At 35.7% G+C, this 26,510-nt stretch overlaps 1 protein-coding gene across 1 annotated transcript in view; it reads right to left on the bottom strand.

Annotated features, from left to right (window-relative positions):
* The window catches only part of ABCA13 (ATP binding cassette subfamily A member 13), a 506,393-nt gene that overhangs the window by 31,129 nt on the left and 448,754 nt on the right, over window positions 1-26,510 (bottom strand). Inside the window, exons 55-58 of the mRNA XM_044001141.1 lie at window positions 24,504-24,654; window positions 11,513-11,647; window positions 8,101-8,204; window positions 6,227-6,319 (exon numbers count right to left, since the gene is read on the bottom strand). Coding sequence (XP_043857076.1) covers window positions 6,227-6,319; window positions 8,101-8,204; window positions 11,513-11,647; window positions 24,504-24,654 — 483 coding nt within the window. The remainder of the gene's footprint in view (window positions 1-6,226; window positions 6,320-8,100; window positions 8,205-11,512; window positions 11,648-24,503; window positions 24,655-26,510) is intronic.

Genomic DNA, 26,510 nt, shown 5'->3' with positions numbered 1-26,510 from the left:
TATATATAAAAATGAATTTTAAAATTTTGTTCTGGAGCAGTATTTTTTTAAAAATTTAAATAAATAAATACAAATTCCCTTGGGGCTTGCGATACCATTAATAGAAGAGAGATGAGCACAGATAACTATAATGCTTATATCATGGCTGATAATAGCACAGAATAATACAATTAATTGTTATTTTCTGTTGTTCATTTTCAAAGAGGAGCAATGACATCATAAAATGATGTCTTGGCTTGTACATGAATTGGATTAAAGTGAGATAGAATTGTGTAATGTCACCAGGCTGACTCTCTTTTCCAGAATCATTAACGTCCAATGGGAAGACAAAAGTAAAGACTAGAGATGACCTGGGATGCAGAGAATGACCTTGACATCTTCACTGTCTAACCAAACTCTAAGTACTCCACATTGCGTGCTTCAGCTGCCCTCATGGCTATTGGAACAAATTGTTCTCACCTGGGGAAGCATTTATATGTTTGGAGTAGTTATCCCCTTAACTTATGGATTTGAGGCCTATAACATCTGTAGCATATAGCTCACAGGGTTGTTGTAAGGGTCAAATGAGAAAATGTATATGTAGCTCTTCTCAAGCCTTAAAGCATTAGGTAAACCTTCCACTCCCATCCCATCCTCATATTTGATCAATGCTTTAAACTGTTTGAGTATTCTCACCATACTGAACTATTTGGCTTGGTTATTATCGTCCTCTGAATCATTGCTTGCATTAATTTTCCCTAATAGGATTTTTACCTCATCACACATAGATACCAGATCCCTCATACATATAATAAATAATAGCCTGGTTTACATTTATAATATTTCATGTGTGTGAATAGATAGATAGATGATAGATTATTATTATTATTATTACCTTTGATTTTCCTCAGAACTAAATGAGAAAGGAGAATATAAGAGCACTAGAGAAAAAATTTTCTGCAGATTGAAAGGACATAGAGCTTATTTCTAACTGGAACATTGTGGGGTAAATTTTCTATAGTAGCAAACATGAGCTAGAATTCAAAATATGAGTAGGATTTTAATATTTAGGAAGAGGGCAGGAAACATCAGGTCATTCTAGGCATAGGAAACAACATGAAGAAATACATGGAAGCAGGAATACTTGAGATTCATCTGAGGTCTGGTTGTAACAGAGGCAACCCAAAATGAGTAGAAGTATGAGACCTTGAAAGATAGGTTAGAGCCAAATGTGGAGGGAGGGACTACAAATGCCACACTTGAAAATTTCTAGTTTATTTAAAATTAAACCGAAAGTTACTAAAGATACTTGAAAAAGAGTTATATGATCAGATATGTTTAATAGAAAGGTTAATTTTCCAGTGGTATGAAAAAGACACAGTGTGGTCAAGTGGAAAGAGGATTAGGGTTATATCATCCCATAACTTAGAATTGAAAGAGAATTTAGGAATTATTTATTACAACCACCCTCACTTTACAGTTGAAGAAAGTGATGCCCAGAGATGTTAGGATACTTGTTTAAGCCTACACAGATAGTAAGTAAAAAGAAGCAAACATTTATAAGATTATATATGATGGCAAATATCCTCCCAATAATTTTAAAAGGAGAAAAGTCAAGATGGAATCTACTAAACCATAGGGCAATAAGTTTATTTTTAATTCCTGGGAAAATTCTAGAAAAGATGGGACAGTTTGTGAACACCTAGAAAAGGATGCAAAGAGCCAGTATAGATCCATCAAGAATGAATCATGCCAAAGCAATACATATTTTTTTTTCTTTTTGGATGGGATTACTAGACTGTTAGATCAGGGGCATGTTTTGGACAGAGTTTGTATTGATTTTAGCAAAGCATTTGGCAAAGTCTCTCATGCAGTGCTTGTAAGGATCTGAAAGACATGTGGGCTAGATGTTATTATAATTAGGTGGATTCTAAATTGGCTGAATGGCTAGATCCAAAGCTTACTCGTTAATTTTCAGATGTCAGGTTGGAAGGCAGTCTCCAGCAGAGTGCTCCGGGGATCTTCGCATGGCCTCAAAATGTTTTAAACATATTGTTTTTCAGGTTTTTTTTTTAATTTTTGGATATATAGATGGCATGCTTGTCAAATCAGATAACAGAAAGTTGGAAGGGATAGCCAACAAACTAGATAACTAAGTCAGGATCCAAAATGATCTTGGCAGAATTAAACATTGGGCCCTGTCTAATAAGATGGAACTTAATTGTGATGAATAACGTCTTCTACTTCAGTTCAGAAAATCAACAAAACAAATATCAGACGGGGGAGGGATGACTAAAAAGGAAATGATGAAGATTTTGAGGTTTTAGTGAAGTAGGACAAAATTTAAAGTTCTCAGTTTAGATTTGTAAAGTCTTTTATAAGCTGGCCCCAAACAATCTTTCCAAACTCATTGTACATTGACTTGTTCTCTGGCACTCTGCAATCTCACCAAACTGCCCTCTCATTGTTCCTTACACAAGATACTCCATCTGCCATCTGCCATCTGCTATCTCTTTTTATATTGGCCATCACACACACCTAAAATGCATTCCCTTCTCCTCTATCACATAATCGCCCTCCTTTCCTTTCAAGATGCAACTTAAATGGTACCTTCTACATCAAGCCTTTCATGATTCCCTTCCAACTTTTAGTGTAGTATCTCCCAAATTTCCATATATTTAAATACCCTTCATGCATTTTCTTTATAATTATTTAAATATATGCACATATACATGTGTGTAAGTGTGTTTATATGTATATGTGTGTATACACACATACATCCTAATGGGGAAATCAACAAATATTTGTTGACTTGTTGATGGACATATATACACACATGCATGCATACATCCATACATGTGCATTTGTTCATTTCCCCATTATTATGTAAGTTTCTTATGAATCTGGGTTTTTCACCTTTGCATTGGTATCCCCACTACCTAATATAGTGCCTGGCACATAGTCTGAGCTTAATAAATACTTATTGATTAACTCAATGTAAATCAACAATGAAATAGCAGCTAAGGAAACTAATGCAATATTTTAAATGAATGCATTAAGACAAGTATAGAGCACTGACCCTGGAGTCAGGAGTACCTGGGTTCAAATCCGGCCTCAGACACTTAACACGTACTAGCTGTGTGACCCTGGGCAAGTCACTTGACCCCAATTGCCTCACTAAAAAAAAAAAAAAAAGACAAGTATAGGGGCAGCTAGGTAGTGCAGTGGATAGATCACTGGACCTGGAGTCAGTAAGACCTAAATTTAAATCCTACTTCAGACATTTATGTGACCCTAAGCAAGTCACTTAACCCTGTTTGCCTCAGTTTCCTCATCTGTAAAATGAGATGGAAAGTGAAATGGCAAACAACTACAGTATCTTTGCCAAGAAAATCCAAATGAGTTCATGGAATCAGACATGACTGAAATTACTGAAGAAGAAAAGTATAGTGGCAGAGAATATTGCTTTTTTGTTTGTTTGTTTGTTTAAGCAAAAGAATTAAAAATCCACTGACAATTTTTGGAAAAAAACTTTTTAAGTTTAGAAATTATTACTCTTAATTTTTTAAATGGACAGAGAGGAGAACTTTTCTGGGTAACATAAATTATCTTCCACAAAAAAGTCACATAGCAATTGAAATATTTCTAGGCATGTTTCTTCTGAATAGTTGTTACTTTTAAATTCATTGTGGAAACATTATTTTTACCATGTGAAAGGATAGATTTATTGTGTGTGTGCATATTAATTTGTTAGGTAATATACTACTGATGGCAATGTTTTATCACAGAAGAGAACAGCCTTATTTGGACCACTTATATTTTTATGAAAGAACCAATATATAAATCATTTTAAAATTCAATAAATCTTCTAAGCATTTTCCCAAAGAAAATAGTATATAGTTCAAATAGTATATAGTGTATAGTTCAAAAGCTTTCAGTGGTCATACCTCATCAATTTACAAAAGTAGTGAACCTAGGTGTCTTGAGAATAATGAGTGCTGTGAACAGAAATAAGGAAATTCAGAAAAAGGGAAGTTTAGGAGGTAAAAATAATATGAAGGTCATACAAATCATAACTCATCTATGTCTACCCATTGTATGTAATTCATTCTGTAGAAAACAAACAAAACAAAGGAATGTTGGATAGGCAAGATTCTCCCTTTCTGTTTCCTTGAAGAGATCTGTATCTATGAAGATGCTTTGGATTCCCATTTTGTAGTCAAGTTATAATTGCTCTCAGTGTCTGGTGCTTGGTCCAGATGAGAAGAATGAACAAAGGTTTGGATCTTGTATACCCAGAGAAGGAGAGATTTAGGAGGCAGGCAGAGTATAGACTATTGAATGATAGATAATTTCTGATAGGAATAGTGAGATGGTAATGGAGAAAGGCCCTTATGATTTACTCTCTTGGAGGGTGGGATATGATCTGTCTTCCTTACCCTTCTATTACTGATCACATGGTAACTAGAGTCATTCCACATAGTGGAGTTACATGCACCCAAACCACTGATCTAGACAAAAAATGATGGGTATCTTGTTAAAGCTTGTGTCTGTGAGACTAGAAATGAGGGAACATGTGAAATAGACAATGCAGTTATAATCTATGAGACCTGACAAATGATAAACGGTTGTAGGGTTGAGGGGAAGATTAAAAAAATCCAAGATGATTCTAATTAAGGTCTTGATAATTGGGAGAGTAACATCATTGTTAGGGGGAAAATATTGAGGAGAAGCAGGGTTTGAGGGAAAGGTTATGAGGTAGAAATTTTTCCTCACACATTTCATTCCATTATCCACCTCTGTGTTTTGTCTCCATCTGTCTACATTGCCTGGAATACATTCTTATCCCCCTACATTTCTGAAAATATCTTACTTCCTTTAAGACAGCTCAGGCTCCATATTCTATATGATGTTTTTCCTAATCCCCCAGCTGTTAGTACTATTCCTCTCAAAAATTCTTTATATTTATTTTCTTTGGGTATGTGTATGTGTGTGTGTGTGTCTGTGTCTGTGTGTGTGTGCATATGTGTGAGAGAGAGAGAGAGAGAGAGAGAGAGAGAGAGAGAGAGAGAGAGAAGGAGAGAGAAAAAGAGAGAAAAGGAGAGAGAGCAAACCTTAGTGGATAGAGATACAACCTGAAAGCCAGGAAGACCTAAATTCAAGACTTATACCTGTGACACATACTGACTGTGTGACCCTGGGCAAGTGACTTAACCGCTTTATGCTATAAGTAACTCTCTATAAGTTGCAATGTAGGAACAGACTACTGCATTGGTAGAGGAAGTTTGATGATCTAGGAGTTCCCTATGCCACTAAAATCATGTCTTCTTATTCCTATCAGTAGTCTGTATGCGTGTGTGTTCTTGTCTGTGTATTTATATCTATATACTGTCTCCCCCACTAAAATATAAATTCCTTGAGATCGGTGAATTTTTGTGTTTTCAGATCCAATGCCTGGAACTAAAGATGTCTGGCATGTAGTAGATATTTAACAAATGTTTGTTTTGTTGATTGCTGAGTTTCTGGTCACAGCAATGCAGACAAATACAAATGCAATCCATAAATAGCCCCAAATTAAACCAAACAATAACCATATCAGGAGTAAGAAATCAGAACGGAGTGCTTAAGGTGTGTGCCCAATTAAGGTTAGAAGGTTGTAAAAGAGTTTCCTTTTCATTTTTTTTTATTTGTTTAGTCATTGTTCAGTTGTGTCTGATTCTTGATGATCCCATTTGGGTTTTCCTGGCAAAGATAATGGGGTGATTTGCCATTTCCTTCTCCTAGGAAACTAAGATTACTTGGATTAAGTGATTTGCGCAGGTTCACACAGCTAGTAAGTATCTGAAACCAGATTCAAATTCAGGTTCTCACTCCAGCTGCAATATTCTATCCACCGTTCCACCTAGCACCTCTAGTCTTCATTTTACCCCTCTAAAACTGAGCGCTGAAGACACTTCAGTGATTTATCATTATTGCCTAGTTAATTTGGTAAGTGATGAAATTGGAGTATCAAGCATCACTGCACTCAGTAACAGTGGAGCTTTCTGAATCCAGGCCTCTTGGGGCATGTTACGAAACAGAATCATTCATGGAAAAAACACAATTCTTTCACTCTTACACTTCAACCAGGACAGAAGAGAGAACAGACAACAGAAATATTGTTGCTTCCTTACCCCCTTTATCAGTGTTGTTGAAACGGCTGGCAAAATTGAGTAATAACAGGCTCAATTGTCAAAAAGCCTTATACCTGTTTTTAATATGCTGAGGAGAGCCGAGACACTTGAAACTGCCATCGACCATGATTGCCAGACGAGTGCAAAGGGCTTCACACTCCTCCATGCTGGGAAAATAAGGAACAAAAATGAATTAAGCAGTTAGGCCATATTCTTAGCAACCTTGGCTTTATTCAAAATATATTTAATTTATTTTAAAATAGGCTAGAAACCATAGGATACAGAAAGTGCTTTGATAATATTTAAGCATGCTTCCAGTACATTGTGACAAAAAGCAAATGTCAAATGACATGGATTGAAATCTGTAGAAAAGTACTGGATAGTTAGAACTCAAATATTATGGAACACGGAAGAGTGAGAATCACAACATCCATCACGTTTCACAGAATGGGCTGATAGTGATTTTGGAAATTATGAGTTAATGGCCTTGCCATGATTACAAAATCTATCCTAATGCCTGAATATTAAGCATACAACCTTCTACGATGGGGAAAGTGTTAAGTTGGGCACCAGCAAATGTGAGTTAAAATCTTATCTATAAAATGTGGGGGAGGTGGGGTCAGGGCATGGTAGAGGCAGGTGAAATACGAGTGAACCATTCTATAGTAGCTCTTCATATATGATTGCAGTATATGACAAATATTTTAGATAAAATTCAGGAGCATTCACATTTTCTATTTCAGGTAACTATTGCCAAGTCTTGTCATTTCTACCTCAGCCATATCTCTACCATATATCCTATTTTTACCATTCACATAGCATTACCATTCTAGTAAAGGCTCACAAACCTGGAATATTGCAAAAGTCCTCTGTTTAGTTTTTCTGCCTCAAGTCTGCCTACTCTAATTCATCTTCCACTCAACTAACAGTGTGGTTTTCCTACATTATAAATCTCAAAACATCAGCCCCCTACTCAATAAATGCCAGTTACCTCCCTTCTATTTCAAATCAAATCCCTTCACAATCTTGACCCTTTCAATCTTCCGGGTCTTCTACACTTTACTGTCCTCCTAAAATGCAGAAATACCAGCCTTCTTGTAGTTTCACACCCAAAACCTTCTATTGCCCCACTCTATTCCTTTTCACAGTTTTTTTTTTCTAAACCTGAAATGCTCTCTCTCTCTCCTCTTCTCTGCTATCTGACTTATTTCAACACTCAGCTCAAACATTACTTCTGCACTTTACATTTCTGCAAGGGGCCTTACCTGCTACACACTGCTAGTGTCTCCTTTTTGAGATTACTTTCTAAGTACTCTACATGTAACTTGTAATACTCTACACATAATTTATAGTGGTATGCATGTTGCATTCCTAGTAGAATGTGAACTTCTTGAGCTTTTCTCTGTTGCCTCAACATTCAGCATAGTGCCTGGGATACAGCAAGAACTTTATAAATATCTGTTGAGTGACTGACTTAGTGGCACTGATTTGAAAAATGCTTAGTACCATCTCTCATAATTAAGTTATTATTCTAGAATTTGCCCAGATTCTAGAAGACATGGTGGATATAATGGGAGACTTGGAGGCTGGAAGACATGATTTTAAATCCTACCTCAGACAACTTGTTATCTGTGACCCTGGGGATGGCATTTAACCACTTTCATCCTGAGTTTACACATCTATGAAATGGGGATGATAATATCACCTACCTTATCATGTTGTTGTGAGGATCAAATAAGTTATATAAAAATATTGAAAACCTTAACACATTATATAAATGCTAACTATTATTATCATCCTATTGATTCTCTTGAGGCATGTGAACAAAAACATATATACACACTCAATGCAGCCATAATAAAAATAACAGCAATAAAACTTTCCTTGGCTCCCTATTGCCAACATAAAGATCTGTTATTATTATTCTAAAATAGTGAAAGTAATATACCTGTGTGAGGTAAGAATTGCAGCACATCCTTCCTGAACCTCCTTCATTATAGTTTTCCAGAGGTACCGCTTAGAGCCAGGGTCCATTCCAGAGCTGGGTTCATCCTGAAGGTAAAAAATATGATTTTATGAGGTACATCAAGAAAAAAAATAATATAAAACTTTAGCCTCATTTCACCTGACAGGATTTACTTCAATTGAATGATCTTCGCCACAAATACCTTTAACATACCCATATGATAGGTATGTGGGTGTAATTTTTTTAAGATCCTTAATCCAAACCCAATGTATAATCCTTTAGGAGTTTAAAAATAAGACTAAAATAGACTTTTAAAGCCAATGACACTCATATGGGTACTTGGCTCAAGTATAGCATTCTGTTCTTCCTGTTAATGATATTTACTGGCCACAAAACTAGCCTATTTAACCTAATTCACTTTCCAAATATTTTGGCAAATAGTTAAAATAATCCTTCTTTCAAAAGCTTAGTCTTCAATTTGAGACTATCTAGAATACTTATTAAAGATTGAAGACAGACCAGTTTAGCATTACAAATTTCCAACCTCATTCTTATATAAAAGTGTTAAATCATTTCTCATCACTTCCATTATGGCAAACAAATATTTTAAAACTTTATTTTTCGCAAGGAAAACTAAATTCCTTCAATCATTTACCAAATACATGTAAACTGTACTTGAACCAATAATTTATTTTAAATTCAATTCAGGGCCAGCAACAGGAAGATTATTTTGTCAAATTTGCAATTCCCTTCTCAGAACCTGAATAAAGTTGGTTTCAGTATTAGAACACACAATAAAGGAAGAATCAAAGAAAGGGGAATGACATATAATTCTTAAGGAGTTTTGCCAAATCAACCTACAAATAAATTTTTTCAGGGTTATGAAAGCAGTTAAGCAATGCTTCTTGCCTGTCTACCTAAAACAAGATTATAAATGTGATAGGAGGGGGCGGCTAGGTGGCACAGTGGATAAAGCACTGGCCCTGGTAACCCCTATTGCCCCATCAAAAAAAATGATAGGAATACATGTATTGAATGAGTCTGCTTTAGTTTGAATAACCAAAAAACTTGAAGGGAAATGGGGCAGAGGCAAAACACTTGCAAATTCTAACTGATGTCTTCATTAGAGTCTGATATATAAAGGTGTAACAGAACTTCCAGAAGCATTTATCCTGTGATGTTGTAAACTCAAAGTACTACTTTATTAAATGAATTATTTTACACAGTATGAACATACATACATACATATATATATATATATATATATGTATATATATGTATATATATATATGTATATATATATACATACATATATATATATATATATATATATATATATATATATATATATATATATATATATATATATATATATATATATATATATATATATATATATATATATATATATATTTGGCAGGGAAATGAGTGTTAAGTGACTTGCCCAGAGTCACACAGCTAGTAAGTGTCAAATGTCTGAGGCCTAATTTGAACTCAGGTCCTCCTGAATCTAGGGCCAGTACTCTATCCACTGTACCACCTAGCTGCCCCCAATATAAATATAATTTTAAGAAAAATTATAACAAAGATGGACTGATTTTCAGGATTTCCAAATCAGGGACCAACTGGACATTTACACAGAATTGTGTTTGCATGAAGCCCAAAAGAGAACAGCATAAAAATGAGTGTTTCTGTAGCCCCTTTATTTTTTGCTAATCAAAAGTTTGTTAGAAAAGCAGCTGTCGATTTGTTACCTAAATTATGAGATAGTAGAAGTCAATAGGTACCAGAAATTTACCTGTATGATCTTAGTATTTAAACTTTTTTATATTTGGTTCAACATTCTAAATTGCTAAGAACTTTATAGAATTTCCTATCTGGTGTGTTGACTATCAATCCCAGCTTTCCATCATTTACAAATTTTATTAGTATGCCATTTATGCCTTCAATAATTGTACAATATCTCTTATACTGACTAGTCTTCCCTGAAAAAAAAACTGAGATTATTCTGCCATGACATTTTTTTCTACTTTGATTTGTTCTTCATTCATCTATGCATGATATACTGTGTAAATATTGTTTTCCCCTTGACAACCATTTTTAATAATATATTATAGAATTTTGCCAAAAAGTCAAGTCAAGTTTTTAGGTCAATGGTTCAGAGATTTCACTCTCTTTTTATGAAAATTGGAATAACAATTATCTTCATCTAACCTTACAGAACATTCTTCATTCTGCAAAAACTTTTAGAAAGACAGGTCTAAGTTCTGATCTTGGGAGGATCCCAGTTTTGTATATTTCTCCCTCCAGAGATTTGCCCACTTAAGAATTAGTAAAATATAATATTTAGCTAATAGATTTATTGACCCTTTTAACTACTACTCGGAGTATATTTATACCTATAGTAATTTTTAATTGGATAAAGGGGATTTTTTAAATTGTCTTCTTTTTAGAAAGGATCCCTCTCCTCCCATTCTCTTATTTATTGTGGTAGAGGGAAAATTGTAATTAGAGGATAACAAAACACTAAGAAATTTCCCTTGCATTAAATTACCATGGTGATCTTTACTGCCCTTAATTAATTTGGGAAACTGAAACCAATCAAATTTAACATGTGGTTATTCTAATGAACAAGTGACAAGTGTTAGCTAACATGTCATTTAGTTGCATCCATTTGGCTAGAGAAAATGCTTTCAAATTAACAACAACATTTGAAATTCCATCATGCCATGATAATGTTCTTAAAGGCTTAGAAAAGAATAGTCATAGAGAAATCAGGCATTTTCTCATTAAGGTGCAAAACATTAAGTGAAATTTAGCATTTTATTCTAAATAACTCAACTGGGTCTTTGCATATTATATGTTACATATTTCTAGTTAAGCATAATAAAAGTTAGAGTGCTTGTGGGACAATGAGGCTGGTAATGGTGAGCTCCAGACAAAATATTTCAAGGAAATTTAAGAAAAATATATATAGCACAATGTGTAGCTTCAATGACTGGATTAAATGAGGAATAAATCAGATTTAAACAACCCAGCAATGAAAAAAAAATTTAATCAGTGCCTGTATTAGACATTACCATATTGTATTCCTGAATAAGGAATACAATGCCAAGAAAAGGAGAAGAATTGAAAGATTAAAAATAGAAGAAAGAAGTAACTGGGATATATTGGATATTGAATATATTTACCAATTTAAAGGTTCGTTTTTCGCTAGTGTTAGTTCTAAGACAATATATACAATAGATGAAAAGTGAAATTAATTTATTTATGTAAACATAGCCAGACATGAGGTACACCTATTTCTACTTGACAGAGAATTGTGAGTGAAATGAACAAGCCATTTTGGGCCATGTTTCAAGAACATCAGTTTGACGACATTCACATTTCTTACCAGTAAGAGAATTTCAGGTTTTCCGACTAAAGCCAGAGCAGTAGATAGTTTTCTCTTAGTTCCTCCACTATAGGTATTCACTGGTTTCTCAATATGAGCCTCAAGGTGTAGTTTATTAACAAGTTCTCCAGCAACCTAAAAGAAAGACATTGTATAAGTTTCTCTTGGGGAACATATTATGGCTTTTATACTTTTAGTTGAATATAAGCTCTTTGAGGTCAGAGACTGTTTCATTTTGTTTTTATATGAGGGGGTAAGGATGAAGAGGAGTGTGCTAATAGTCAATACTAATAGAGTACTATAAGGTTTGCAAAGTGCTTTACATGTTGCTTCATTTAATAACCCATATAAACTGTGAGTTCCTTGAGAACAGTGACCGTCTTTTGCCTTTCTTTGTATCTTCAATGTTCAGTATACCGTCTAGCACATAGTAGGTGTTTAATAAAAGCTTGTTGGTGGAATAATTGCTCCTCATAACAAATCTGTGAAGAAGATGATATTATTATCCCCATTTTATAGAAGAGAAAACGGACTTAAAGACTCTAACTAAATTGCTCAGGGTCACAAAAATAGTATGTATCTGAAGCAGGATATAATAACTATTATTATTACTATTATTACTACATTTGTATTATAATTCAAAGTTTGCAAAATACCTTAAAATATTATCACATTTTATTATCATAACAACCATATGAGATAGGTGCTATTTTATTTCCATTTTTCAGATGGGGAAATCAATGCCAAAGTTAACTGACTTGCTCAAGTTCACACAATTAGATTCTGCAGCTGAATTTGATTTTAGATCTTCCTGGATCCAAGCCCAATGCTGTTCACTTTACCACCTAGTTGCCAAAGTCAGATCTTCCTACCTTCAAGTCTAGCATGGATTCTGTTACATCATAGGGTTTGGTTTTTTCTGGAAAATTAATCAATTTGGGTATTAAATATATAGCCCTCATTTAATTTACTTTATTAATGAATGAGAGAGAGAGACATAGAGAGATTGAGAGAGAACAGAGAGACAGAGTGAGAGATACAGAGACAAAGACAGAAACAGAGATAGAGGTTCCCATTAAGCATGGCCATGAAGCATATAAAATCCTCCAGTACAAAGATTCTGTTTGCAGCATACTATTTGTGTTATGCATTACTACAGGCCCAACTCAGTCATACCTCAAGATTAGGTTGAGGATCAGGAGGGACTTAACAAAGGTTAAAACATCTACTTTGGTTTCTAGGAGGGCAGAGTACACCCTGCCTAGGATATGACTTACGTCCCTCCCTTAAATTAACCCTGATGCTTCCCCCTGCTTCCACATTCTTAGTGCTAAACACTAACATGGAATGAGCCACATGTTTACACTGTGCTAGAAACACTGTTGATGAGTCCTGCTCCTTTGGCCCAACCCTTTGGACACCCTTTGAGCAGCCTGTCCCAGAAGTTTCTGTGCATTATTAACAATAACAACTAAGACCTAAACCATATTTTTACCTATTTTTTTTAATCTGACCCTCTCATAATAACCTGTGAAAGTGATAAATGATTCTTATTCTCACACATATAGCAAGTTACAGTGCACTCTGGAATCTATTTCTCTATCCTTATATTTGAAGTAAAAGAAAAACAATTTCCCTGAGCTATGGCCAGAGGGTCAGGTATCCTAATAATAAAATATGTACATATACTATATGAAGACTTTTCTTATTAAGTTTCTAGGGTCAGCTATCTTGCTTTCATTTCTTCCCTGAAGACTGAATAATATATAGCCATAATTCAGGTGATTTAGGAGTCCCTAGATATCTGATTTTACTTAATCCCCCTTGTTGATGGACTTGAACGGGAAAGGCACTGGGTCCTGGTACTGAATCTGCTTAATATGGAGCATAGCCTTTCACTAAGATTAGACCTGATGGAAGGGATGGATAGAGATCAGTCTCATGGCTTCATCAGGCCAGAGATTGGTCTAGAAACTTTAAATCTTCCTGCTCCCTTCTCTCCCTTCTTCAACCTGACCATAATAAGGATTCAATCCACTGCTCAAAAATGATGCAAATGATTCTTATTGCTCTGAATGGCTTTGGAGTTTATGCTTAATTACCATGGGATATACTAATAATTATTTACATCATTAAAGGAATGTCTGATTAACTGTTGAAAACGGTGTTTATGTTTAAATGAAAACTGTTCACTGATATTCAGTGGTCATAGTTTATTGTTCAGGTAACTTGGTCATCTGCTCACAACTTTAAAAAAATACAGGTAACTTTAGTAAGGATTTGATCTAAAAGATAAAACTTTTCATTGAATCTTGCCATAAATCAAGACGTTGAAGAATATATTTGTAATATTCTTATCTGTTTACATGCTATTTCTATCAAGTAGAATATAAGCTACTTTAGGTCAAGGATTGTTTTGTCTTTGTACATAATTACAGCAAAATGACCTAACACATGACATGTGTTAGATATTATGGTATATCATAAGCCCTTAATCAATGTTTCTTAAATGATTGATTAGATGAAGTCAATAACAAAGCTAAATGATTTTGTTGCTATTTTAAATTTTCATTGGTGTCCTCCTCTGCATTGAGGCAAAGTGAGAGGGGCATGTACATGCCCTCTCCTGTTGTAACACGTATCATGTTTAAACTATCCTACTTTTTTTGGGGGGGGGGGCGAGGCAATTGGGGTTATGTGACTTGCCTAGGGTCACACAGCTAGTAAGTGTTAAGTGTCTGAGGTCGGATTTGAACTCAGGTCCTCCTGCTCCAGGGCCGGTGCTCTATCTACTGCACCACCTAGCTGCCCCTATCCTACTTTTTAATGTAAAATGAGTAATCACACGGATTCTTCCCTATTTGAATGTTATTCCTATCCCAGTGAGTCTGCAAGGAAATCAAAGAAAAAGAAAAGTTGCCCAATTAGTCTGTGAGCAGACAACAAATGGATTAGCTGGTACATGGTTGCTTAGCTTCAAATTGGGATTTCCTGGAAAACAATTTAAATACCTGCAGTCATATATTTCTTTAAGTGAGAGAATAAGACCAGCTACTTTCCCAAGTAGAAAGTTATACCTAGGGGGCAACTAGGTTGAGCAATGGATAAAGCACCCACCCTGGATTCAGGAGGACCTGAGTTCAAATCTGACCTCAGACACTTGACACTTACTAGCTATGTGACCCTGGGCAAGGCACTTAAGCCTCATTGCCCTGCAAAAAAAAAAAAATTTAAAAAGCATAACACTTTAAAAAAGAGATACCTATTTGATCGTATTTCCTTTTCAAACCAATAGAAACTGATTGTTGTAGTCTCTTTGCTCTATCAACATAAATTTTTTAAAAACCCTTCCTTAGGAACCACACTGCTCTTTTAAAGGCACTTAATTCAAATTATTTTTAAATACATTATCCCATTACAGTCATAGTAGAATGCAACGTGGCCCTAGGTTCAAATTCTACCTTGGGAAAGTGATTTATGTGGTGGGGGGTGGAGCCAAAGTGATGGAGGAAAGGCAGTTACTCTTGGAGTTCCTGACACAATCACAGCAAAAATCTCCAAATAATGCCATAAGACAATTCCCGGAGCAGCAAAACCCATAAAAAGGACTGGATGAGATAATTTTCCAGCCAAAGATGGCTTAGAAGGTCAGCAAGAGGGGTCTACTGTGCCACCCAATCCTGTGGTCATGCTGACACAGATCCAGCCCCAAGCTAACTGTCCAGACCCAGCCAAACCAACACAGATCCAACCCCAAGCAGGCCATGCCAGAGAAATTTACCCCTGGAGCCTCTGAACTGGCTAAAGTGCCAGCATCTTCTGGAATTAAGTTCACAGTCTGGTGAGAGGTTGAGTGGTTGGCTGGGGGGAGATTACGGAGGTCTCTGCTGAAACTGAGGCAGAATTCAGTTGTTTTACCCAAGCTGAGAACCAAGAAGCAATCTTGAATGGCAGTGACCTAGGTAGGGGAGGGATCCAGGCTTGCTGATGCTATCAACAACAGCAAACAAAATTGTGTTGCCTGGTTGAATAGCAAGTAGGCTTGAGGTTATTTACAGGCCAGAGCACAGGCCAGGAGAGTGAAGAACCTGCCCTCTTTAAATCACAGCACCTTGAACTCCCTGAAGCTTGGTACAGTATAGCCTAGAAGCAGTGCCCCACTTTAAGAAGGAGATAAAACGGGGTGGCTAGGTGGTGCAGTGGATAAAGCACTGGCCTTGGATTCAGGAGTACCTGAGTTCAAATCTGGCCTCAGACACTTGACACTTACTAGCTGTGTGACCCTGGGCAAGTCACTTAACCCCAATTGCCCCGCAAAAACAAAAACAAAAAAGGAGATAAAAGTCAAGATAGGTATTAGCAGGAAAAATGAGCAGACAGAGAAAGATGCAGACCATAGAAAGTTTCTTTAGTGACAAGAAAGATCAAATTCTACCCTCAGAAGAGAATAGCAACATCAGGGCTCCTACATTCAAAGCTTCCAAGAAAAATATGAATTGGTCTCAGGCCATAGAAGTGCTCAAAAAGGACATTGAAGATAAATTAAGAGAGGTAAAGGGAAAGTGATTTATTCTCTCTGGGGATGAGTGGTCCCATCTAAAATCAGGAAGTTGTCCTAGATAATTCCAGAGGTCACTTCTTGTTCTAGGTTATGAAGGAGTAATAGGGGAAAGGAATAAACATTTACATCGGATGTATGTTAAGTACTTTACAAATATTATCCCATTTGATCCTGAGAGGTAGGTGTTGCTGTTATCTCCATTTTACAGTGGAGGAAATTGAGGCAAATAAAAGTTAAATGATTTGCCAGGATCACATAACTAGGAAGTGTCTGAGGACAGATTTGAACTTAGGTCTTCCTGACTCCTGGGCTACCATTCTATCTATTGTACCACCTAGTTTCCCAGCATGATCCAAACACTAAAGAAGAAAAAAATGCCAATAAATAGGCAGAATATCATTATTTAAATTTTATAGATGAAGAGACTGAGGCTTAGAGAGATTAATTTATTTTTTCAGGTCATGGTGACACATTGCTGAGATAGAATTAATATCCAAAATTTGTAGTTCATAAGTCGAGCACTTTTTCTGTGTCTTATATGAGTTAAAGGTATATTCTTTCAGTAAAGGATTATACAGTTTATTGAAAAAAGTTTCTACAACATATAATTTTATTTTAAAGTATATTTTAAAACAGCCACATAAAATTATACAAAGGAGAAAACAATATAAATTAAGATTTGCAAGTCATGAAGCCATGTACTTCCCTGGCTAAGATTTGATTATCAATAGGTAATTATATACCTATATTACCTTTTTTGCTCTCAAGGAACTTTTGCTGTCTCTCACCATGATACATCTTAAAATTTTAAAGATGCAAATGCCTGGCCACAAGCTCTCAGCAAGTTGCTTGTAATCCCAGTGTTAAAAACCTTTACAGGGCTTTCTCCTATTGCTCCCTAATTGAGTTATTGCCATCTAAATTCTCTGTTGAGAGAATCTTATCTTTTACTGCAGCAAACTTGTCTCAGGGACCTTACTTCCACTTCTCTCAGTGTAGCAGAAAAGTCTTAAGAAAATGATGTTGTGCATGTAACATTGTCTACAATGATAATAGTCTCCTTGTGATCAGATTGAAAAAACCCTTCCTTAGGGTTCACAGTGCTATTCAAATCTATTCTTTTTTCATTCCCCTTCTCCCAACTAAGGAATGGTTGAACTGCACAGTAAGTTATTCAACTCATCTGTGCAGTTCACAACTTGTCTTTGGGGGAAAAAGAGCTCTCTGACAGTTGTAGTAAAGAGACTAATCTTCTAAACAGTGTCACCACTACCACCTTTATAATCTATGTGCATATAATATAGACTTCAACCTATAAATAGAGATAAAAACATACAATGTATATGCATGTACATATATATGTTTCAGTGCATATGTGAACTCCCCGAGGTCATGGACTATTCTTTGCCTTTCTTTGTATCCCCAACACTTAGCATAGTGTTTGGCACATAGTAGGTGCTTAAAAATGCTTGTTGAATTATGTACAGTAATAGTAATGTGTGAAATCAACTATGATTAACTTGACTCTTGTCAGCAATACACTGATCCAAGACATTTCCAAGATACTCATGATGGAAAATGCTATCCCCATCCAGAGAAAGAACTATGGAGTCTGAATGCAGACTGGAGCATACTATTTTCATTTTGTGTTTATTTCCTTTTTTCTTTTTCTTCTTTCACATGACTAATGTGGAAATATATTTGCATGATTGCACATGTATAACCTATATCAGATTGCTTGCTATCTTGGGGATGAGGGAGGAAGAAATATTTGGTACTCAAAATCTCTCAAAAAGTAAAGTTTGAAAATTGTCTTTATACATAATTAGAAAAAAGAAAATTCTATTAAATGAAAAAAAGAAAAGAAAAAATGCTCATTTGAACATGATATTTAGAATATAGAAACACATGTCATTTTAATATATGTATATATAAATATATATACATACTACATAGATAGATACAGCTATATAGATATAAATCCTCATCATTATCATTATTCTTGTACTTGAAGTTTCTTGTTCATAGGAATCCTATTTTTTTTCAGGAGGTTTCTTTACAGGACACTTAAGTGGCATATTAGATTAAATATTGTCTGGAGTCAGAAAGACCAGATTTAAAACCCATCCTCAGACCTTTAATATCTGCGTGATCCTAGATATGTCACTTAACTGCTGTTGGTCTCTATTCACTTTATAGAAAAATAGGAATCATAACTCCTCTCCCAGGGTTATCATGAAGATCAAATGATATAATATTTGTAAGGCACTCAGCATAATGCCTGACATGTAGCAGACATTTAATAAATATGTATTCCCTTTTCTCTCTTCTCCCCTTTTAAATCATTCTATATTATAGTCTTTTTCTGTTCATCTCTTATTAATAACAACTAACTTTATTTTAAAAGACTGAATCATGTGCATTATGTTCCTTCCTCATTATAAAATAAAATAAATCGATGAGCTTTCTAGGGTGGATTGTTCATACTAAGTATGCAAATGATAGAAATTATTAGGCAGGAGAATCATAGTCAGTTTCATAGATTTAAGAAGGAAATAAATATTGATATCACTGTCATTTATTATCTTCAAAAAGTAGGTGGTCAAATTCTCTCGCATGCAGAAACATATGACCTTACAAAAGAGAATCTCTTTAAACTGTTTTTCAGGGAATCCCAAGTTAAGGAAAGGAGCCAGGCAAGGACCTAAGAACTGATGGTCCGAGGCACAAATGTATTGGATTCCTTAGTGCTCTGAGAACTCTTTTCAGAAAGCCACCAGAATTGAAGTAGCTTTAACAAGAAAATCCCAGTTTGCTACGTTTCCTGACATATAGTTTACTGTCATGGATAATGAAAAACACTCTGCCTGAGAAGCTGGGGCTCAGGGATATCACCTAGATTGTGTTGTGCCAGAAAGGAAGGGAAATCCTTTGATTATGAGATATGTTTATCATAAGAAGGCCACAGTAGTCCTAAAAATAAAAGGCAAAATGATAAGAAATTTGGTGGTTAAAAAAAAAAACACACAGTTGAATAGAAAACAATGCCACAGGACCTTCTGTAACAATCCATGGTTATGTCGATGTGAGCACCACCTCCACCAACTCAGGTCACAATGTCTCTATTCTTTAGTAGACAATTCATCCAGAGTGTCTGTGAACTAAAATTTTCCTCATTCTCTAGCAAACCAAGTGATTAACTTCTCTAGGCTTAGCCACTCTCATCTTCTGAAAGGGGATGTACAATCTATCCCTAGGCTTGTACTTGGAAGGACCTGCCAGGCTTGTGCTTCTTCTCATAGACTTTGAGAACTTTTGAAAACGTTCTCTCTTCAAGCAGCAATGGAATAGTATCTTAATGGAGGAAGTAAGGGATATATAATATCTATTTCTTGCTCTCATATAAATTGAAAGCCAGAACTCTATAATATAACCTCTGTTTATGCTGTTTTATGTATTTCCTATCAAAGAAATCCCTAGGAAGCATATTATGGATAGACTACCCCCTAAACAGTTGTGATACTTTATTGAAAACCCTGCAGAGATGTCACTGTGAGTATGGGTAGCAATCACTGCTAGTTTCACATGTAATCAAAACCATGAAAGTTCCTTACAATTAAGCTACACAGGGATGCTCCCACAAGTTGAGCCTCATGGTATGGTTTGAGCAATGACACAAAGTTCTGCCTTAAAAGAATTCCCCCATCAGTCCAATGTGGTGCTGCCATAACTTACCACCTGGCCTGAAATCCCTATCATAAAAGATTATCCTTAGATTTGAAAATAAAGATGGGTATCTTGTCTCTGGAAGGTCACTATTACAATATGCATATATTGCTTAGAGAGAATAGGCTCAAAAGCATTTTGTGTATTGTGAAGGAGGTGGTACAAGAAATGGAATTGTACCTCTTCCTTATCCCATTTACTGAATGGCATTGATTAGTTATCAGATTAATTAATTATTACAACCTTGTCAAGTGAGAACAAGCCCTATTCCTTAGGCTACTGGAAGGAAAGAAAACTTTAGAGGACAATTTTTTATCTGTTTTATATTTTGTCTTAGAACCAACAGAGATGCCAAAAATGGACCCTTAAATTGGTAAATATGTTCAACATTCAATGTATTCCAGTTCCCTCTTTCTCTTCTTAAATCACACATGGTATGGTGGGTTTTTTTTTTTACTTTTCCAAGAAAACTACATGGTAATGCATCATATAGGCACCCAGTAAATATTTGCTCATTGCTGTGTTGTTTAATACTGATATATTCCTAGTGCCATCTACTCATTGAAGCTACACATTGTACTAGATAGCTTCTCTTCTCAAATTTCCCTGAAATATTTTTATTTGGAATCCTCCACTACTCCCGACCAAATACCCTCATTTTTATTATACTTAACTTTGGGCATATCATATTCCCTCTATTGAAATGTAAGCTTCTTCATGACAGTGACCATGTCATTTGTATCTTTGCATCACCAATACACCAATACCTAACACAGTATCTTGAATGTTGAGTTGACCCAAATTACCTCCACAAAATATGAATTTCTTTTAGATCAAAATTATGAACGACAGATATGATAGAAACTGTAGCCAAATAACTGATCTAATGTCTGTCTGTCTCTCTCCCTGCCTCTCTTGTCTGTCTGTCTATCTCTCTCCTCTCTGTCTCTGTCTGTCTGTCTGTCTCTGTCTCTGTCCGTCTCTCTGTCTCTGTCTCTCTATCTCTGTCTCTCTGTCTCTGTCTCTCTATCTCTGTCTCTCTCTCCTTCTCTCCCTCCCTCTTTCTCTCATTCTCCATGGGACCTTGTATCAGTACAGATCTCTCTTCTTATTTACCATATGACTCTCACTCAAAATGACAGGAAAGATGTAAATCAGGACAAACTGTGATATGGTGCAAATAAAATTTAAACACACACAGGTGGAGAAAAATATAATGGTAACCAATGTATAGTCGACATTCATGCTTAGCAGTACATCATATAACAAGCATTTTTCTAACAGTACCTTGACATTGTAAACAAAACAATTTGGACCCCTTTCTCCTCTGGAAAGAGGAACTATTAAAACATCCTGTGACCTCTCCAAGGTCAAACACTATTCTTCTGCAAAAAACTGCCAACTTTTCAAGTACATGTCCACACTCATTCTCTTAGGTTGCCTCAGTCCTCAGGGACAATTTTGTCCATTAAACAGCCCTTTCATTCTCTGTTACTAATCACATTCTGGTTGATAAATTATTTTCAATCTGAGTAGGTGTATTTTCCAGACCCTGCTACAGACTTGGTGTAGAAAAGGAAAAACAAACAAGCAACCTTGGTTACATCATTCTGTCAAGGTTAATGTCTCAGGAAATGACCAAGCATTGATTAAAGAGTAACAGGCCAGATGATCAAGAAGGAGAAAAAATGGCAAATTTTAGAAGAGCTGCCTGGGTTTCCTTTATCTTTTATCAGGAGATCCTAAGCAATCTAGAGGTTGGGGTGTGCCTTTTCCTTTGCTTCTTCTGCCCAAATCAACTCAATCAATCACGCATTTATTAAGTGCCTACTACATGCAAAGCATTATGTTTGGTGTTAAACTTTGAGAAATCTGAATATCTAGAGGGTGAAGAAAAAGCAGAAGCAACATACATTTATATATATATATATAAGTATGTATACATATATGTGTATATATGTGTGTGTGTATATGTAAGTATGTATACATATGTGTGCATATATGTAAGTATGTATACATGTGTATATGTAGGTATGTATACATATATGTATATATATGTGTATAAGTATGTATACATATATGTGTATATGTGTGTATATATGTAAGTATGTATATATATGTGTGTATGTGTATGTATATATATATATTCTCTTTGAATCTAGCATAGAAAAGTAAGGATAGGGAATTATAAGCAATAGCTTGATATCAAGGTGATACATCTTAAAGATGGGGGAAACTTGGGAATGATTTTTGGAAACAGCAGGAAAGAACCTCTCCTGTTTCCAAGACTTTGGGTATCTAGTTGTCTCCTCTTATCCCCATCACTCCCCACACAAATCTTTCAAGAAGTAGCATCCGCTCTCTTCTCGACTTTCCTTTTATAATTCTGGGCCTCATCTCCGTACTCCAAGATTATCTGTCACCCTCGAAGACTGCCACTGTCTCATTGACTTAGTAACCAATTTTCCTCTCCCTCCTTATTCCTCCTTATAGTAACTCAGATTTAGAACCTTGATATAAGGGGGCAGGCAGCTAGGTGGCGCAGTGGATAAAGCACCAGCTCTGGATTCAGGACGACCTGAGTTCAAGTCCAGCCTCAGACACTTGACAGTTACTAGTTGTGTGACCCTGGGCAAGTCACTTAACCCTCATTGCCCTGAAAAGAATAAAATAAAATAAAACCTTGACATTATCCTAAAATGTTGCCTCTCCACCCAAATTATAGCCACCAGCTGCCAATTTCTGTGATTTCTGCCTTTAAAACATCCCTCATATCTGTCTATTTCTCTCCACTCTCATAGCCACTACACTAGTTCAGGCCCTCATTATTTCTTGCATGTGTTATTTACATGATCTTCATAGTCAGGAGCCAACCTATTGCCCCAAACTAATTTCACATTATTTTCTATCACATGTTATATATTCTACCTAGACTGGCATCCAAATGTTCCAACCAAGTCCATCAAAATGTGTACTACATAATTTCAAAAGGTTCATCAATTCTGTAGCACAACCTTTGCTGAAACTCAGTTTAACCATCTTTGAGATGAGTGTATGGAAATAGTTGATCTAACAACTCTCAGGTCTCTTATAGTACAAAAATTCTATTATTTATTTTTTTAATTTTATTTAATATAATCTCCTGGAGGGATAATTCCTACCATCTGATGATTTATGAAAATAATATATGAACAGGTAGGAATATGGCCTGAAAAAAATTCATTTGCTGTTTTATGAGCTTTGGATGAAGCCAGTTTCTAGTTACTATTCAATAAAAATTTTATTAGGTGTATTCTACAATAAAGCTATGCTATAAGGTGATTAACAGAACTGTCATTTGGTAGTGGTGACAGGAAGTAATCACCAAGGCTTAATGTAGTAACAATTATCTCCTAATATATTTTTCTTACAACAAAAGGACCTGCTCATTCTGTTTGCAGAACATCTGACTTCCTTAATCAAAAGATAATAAGAGGGGCTGACAACAATAAACATGTAATGAAAGACTTTCCAGAAGATTAGCCCTGAATATTAAACAGATATTTAAAGTAGGAGGCAATATTGAACGTATGGGAGTGTTCAGTTGTCCTTGCTTTATCAAAGTGGAAGACGGTAGGAATTGTAGTGTTTCCATCCAAGGACTAAATCTGTCCTAGTTCTATTTCAAGTTTGGGGGTTGTTGTTTTTTTTCTATTTTGTTATGTTTTGTTTTATTTTAATGTGATTGAGCAATGGAGTCTGAACCCTCACAAAGAAAATACAAGGAATTCATTATCCTGGTCAGAGAACAGAAGGCTGTTCCTTTGACATTTGTGAGCCTGAAGATGTTCTGGTTTTCTCCACATTTTAATTGGGAATGCTCTGCCTCATGCTTCTTTACACTGAGAATTTCCCATAAGTCTAAGAAACATGCAGAACTCTTAACCACAGAGGTAATGGAAGAGATGAAAGTAAGTCTTAAACAACTGTCATTCCAGGAGTTTCCTGTTAAAACCTTTTTCTGACTCATCAGTCAGGGCTGTCTATTCTGTTCTACTCTAGTGAGCACCGGTGAGCAGACAGAAATACAGAGATGGAGGTTCCTTTTCACACCTACCCACCTCCCACTCTCTCTCAGACACTGAGTGACATGCAGTCCAAAAGTTTCTTGCTCATCATTCCCCTGGGGCTACAGAGAAAGGAAGAGAGTCAAGAAGCTGTCACTCCAGACACCAGGATGTTTTATCAACAATCTCACCTCCATCCCCATTCTTGTCTTTAGTATTCAAATTGATTTCTACCTTTCATAACTGAATAACAAAACAATAGATCCAGAAAGAAACCTAGAGATCATATAGTTTAAGCCACTCATTTTACAAGTGGGGGAACTGAGGTGCAGAAAAAGGAAGTGACTTGCCCAAAGTCACACAGGTAAGCGTCAGTGCCAGGACTTCAATCAGGGACTTTTGACTCCAAAGCCAGCACTCTTTTCCATTATATACACTGCATGCCGGCATATATACTACCAAATCACCCATCATCTCCACAATGTACATCGATATGTATGAGGATGTGGCCAAACACAGACATGTATTTTTATTGATTTTTAACATGGAAATTTTTCATCTTCAGCAGATGGTTTCAGCAACAAAATAAAATTCAACTGTGAATTTAAGAAGGCCCATGATGCCTTCATTAACTTTTCTTTTCTCAAAGGATGCTTACCCTATGGATTTCCTGTTTGGGAATTCCACGCAGGCTGCAGTAATAATAAAGATGTTCCCAGCCAGTAAGAAATTCATCCAAGGCATCTTTCTGGGGACAATAGCCAATGAGAACGCCTGTAGCACCAGAAGAAGATAGAACCATTTCACCTCTATTAAGAGAGAAAGAAAAAAAACAACATGAGATTTGATTTTTAAAGACATTCACATTCTTTGTCTTCAGACTGCTCTATTTCTCCTTCAAGGTATTTCTTGATTTATATCAACTGAATATAACTTTATTGTTTTTGTTTGTTTTTTGTGGGGCAATGAAGGTTAAGTGACTTGCCCAGGGTCACACAGCTAGTAAGTGTCAAGTGTCTGAGGCTGGATTTGAACTCAGGTCCTCCTGAATCCAGGGCCAGTGCTTTATCCACTGTGCCACCTAGCTGCCAGCTGAATATAACTTTAAATGACACATGGCATATTCAAGTTTTCTTGTACAAAATGACTCAAATGGCAATGTTTAACATAACTGCAGATGTATAACCCATTTCTGATTGCTTACTGTCTCAAGGAGAGGGAAGGAAGGATAAAATTTGGAATTCAAGACTATAAATAAAAATATTTATTATAAAAAATAAATGACACCATATTTGTAGTGTTATAATACGCATTTGTCAAAAATGTAAAAAAAAAAAAATAGAAAACACTGCCTAAATTTTCCAGAATGTAAGCACAGAATAAATTGTATTCAACAAAACTATTGTTAAATATGGTTAAAAGCATATTGAGGGGCAGCTAGTTGGCAAAGTGGATAGAGCACTGACCCTGGTTTCAGGAGGACCTGAGTTCAAATTTGACCTCAGAAACTTAACACTTACTAGCTGTGTGACCCTGGGCAAGTGACTTAACCCCAATTGCCTCACCAAAAAACAAAAACAAAAACAAACAAACAAACAAAACCAAAAAACCCCAAAAAACAAGCATATTGAACCAGACCCTGCTGAATTAATTAGTTACTCCATAAGCTTTAAAGAAACAAAAGTATCAAATTACCATTGAGTAAATTACTACTTTGGGTACAAAGTATTAAGGAGAACTGGAAATATGGCCAATGAAAACTTTCATTCAACATTTATTCATGTAGCAGATATATGGTGAAGACAGAGGTGTACAGAAGATAACAATAATACCTCACATCTATATACTACTTTACAGTTTAAAATGGGCTTTCCTTAAAACTATTCCATTCCACTCCTATTTTACATAATAGTAAGTTCTATCTAAGGGATGCCAAATGACTTATGTAAAACCCAGAGTTAGTAAATGAAACATCTGAGAAACAGGTACATCAAAATACTGATAAATCAAAGGCAAACAAAACTCCATCATACCACTAGGTAAGGTTAGTTTACTTTTAAAAGTGATATACAGTAGGTAGTGAAGTAGTGAAGTCCCCAGCAAGGATACTAAGTTATGGTATGCAAATAAATGCTATTCAATATCATTAGTTCCTACCACCAGATGGAGCCAAGAAGGGGGATGAAAACTACTGAAATTCCCCTGCAACACCCTTCCTTACATCATGAAATTTAGGTCAAACTTTAAAATGTCAGATTTGACACAACAAACTATCTTGATCCATGATAACAGATATGATAGAGTAGAAAGGGGTGCTGTTTCCCCTGCACAGACCATAGGATCACAGATTTAGAGGTGGAGTGTCTGTCTAGATGAATATCTTTATTTTTTTCACAAGGTCACACAGCTTATAAGTGGCAGAAATTGAACTAAATTTCTAGCTCACAGACTCCAAACATAATGCTCTTTCCACTATATGATGCTAGCAAAAATATTTTCATTTACATAGTGCTCTTTGTCTTATGGTAGCAAGGAACTAGAAACCAAAGTTGAAGTCTATAGATCAGAAAAAGAGCTGAATAATTTGTGGTACATGAATGCAAAAGAATAGTAATACAAGACATAACAAATAGGAAGAATTAAGAGAAGCATGGGGAGGCTTACA

This window comes from Dromiciops gliroides, chromosome 1 (assembly GCF_019393635.1).
Source record: "Dromiciops gliroides isolate mDroGli1 chromosome 1, mDroGli1.pri, whole genome shotgun sequence".
NCBI classification, from domain to species: domain Eukaryota; kingdom Metazoa; phylum Chordata; class Mammalia; order Microbiotheria; family Microbiotheriidae; genus Dromiciops; species Dromiciops gliroides.
This window is presented reverse-complemented; position numbering and strand designations above follow the sequence as displayed.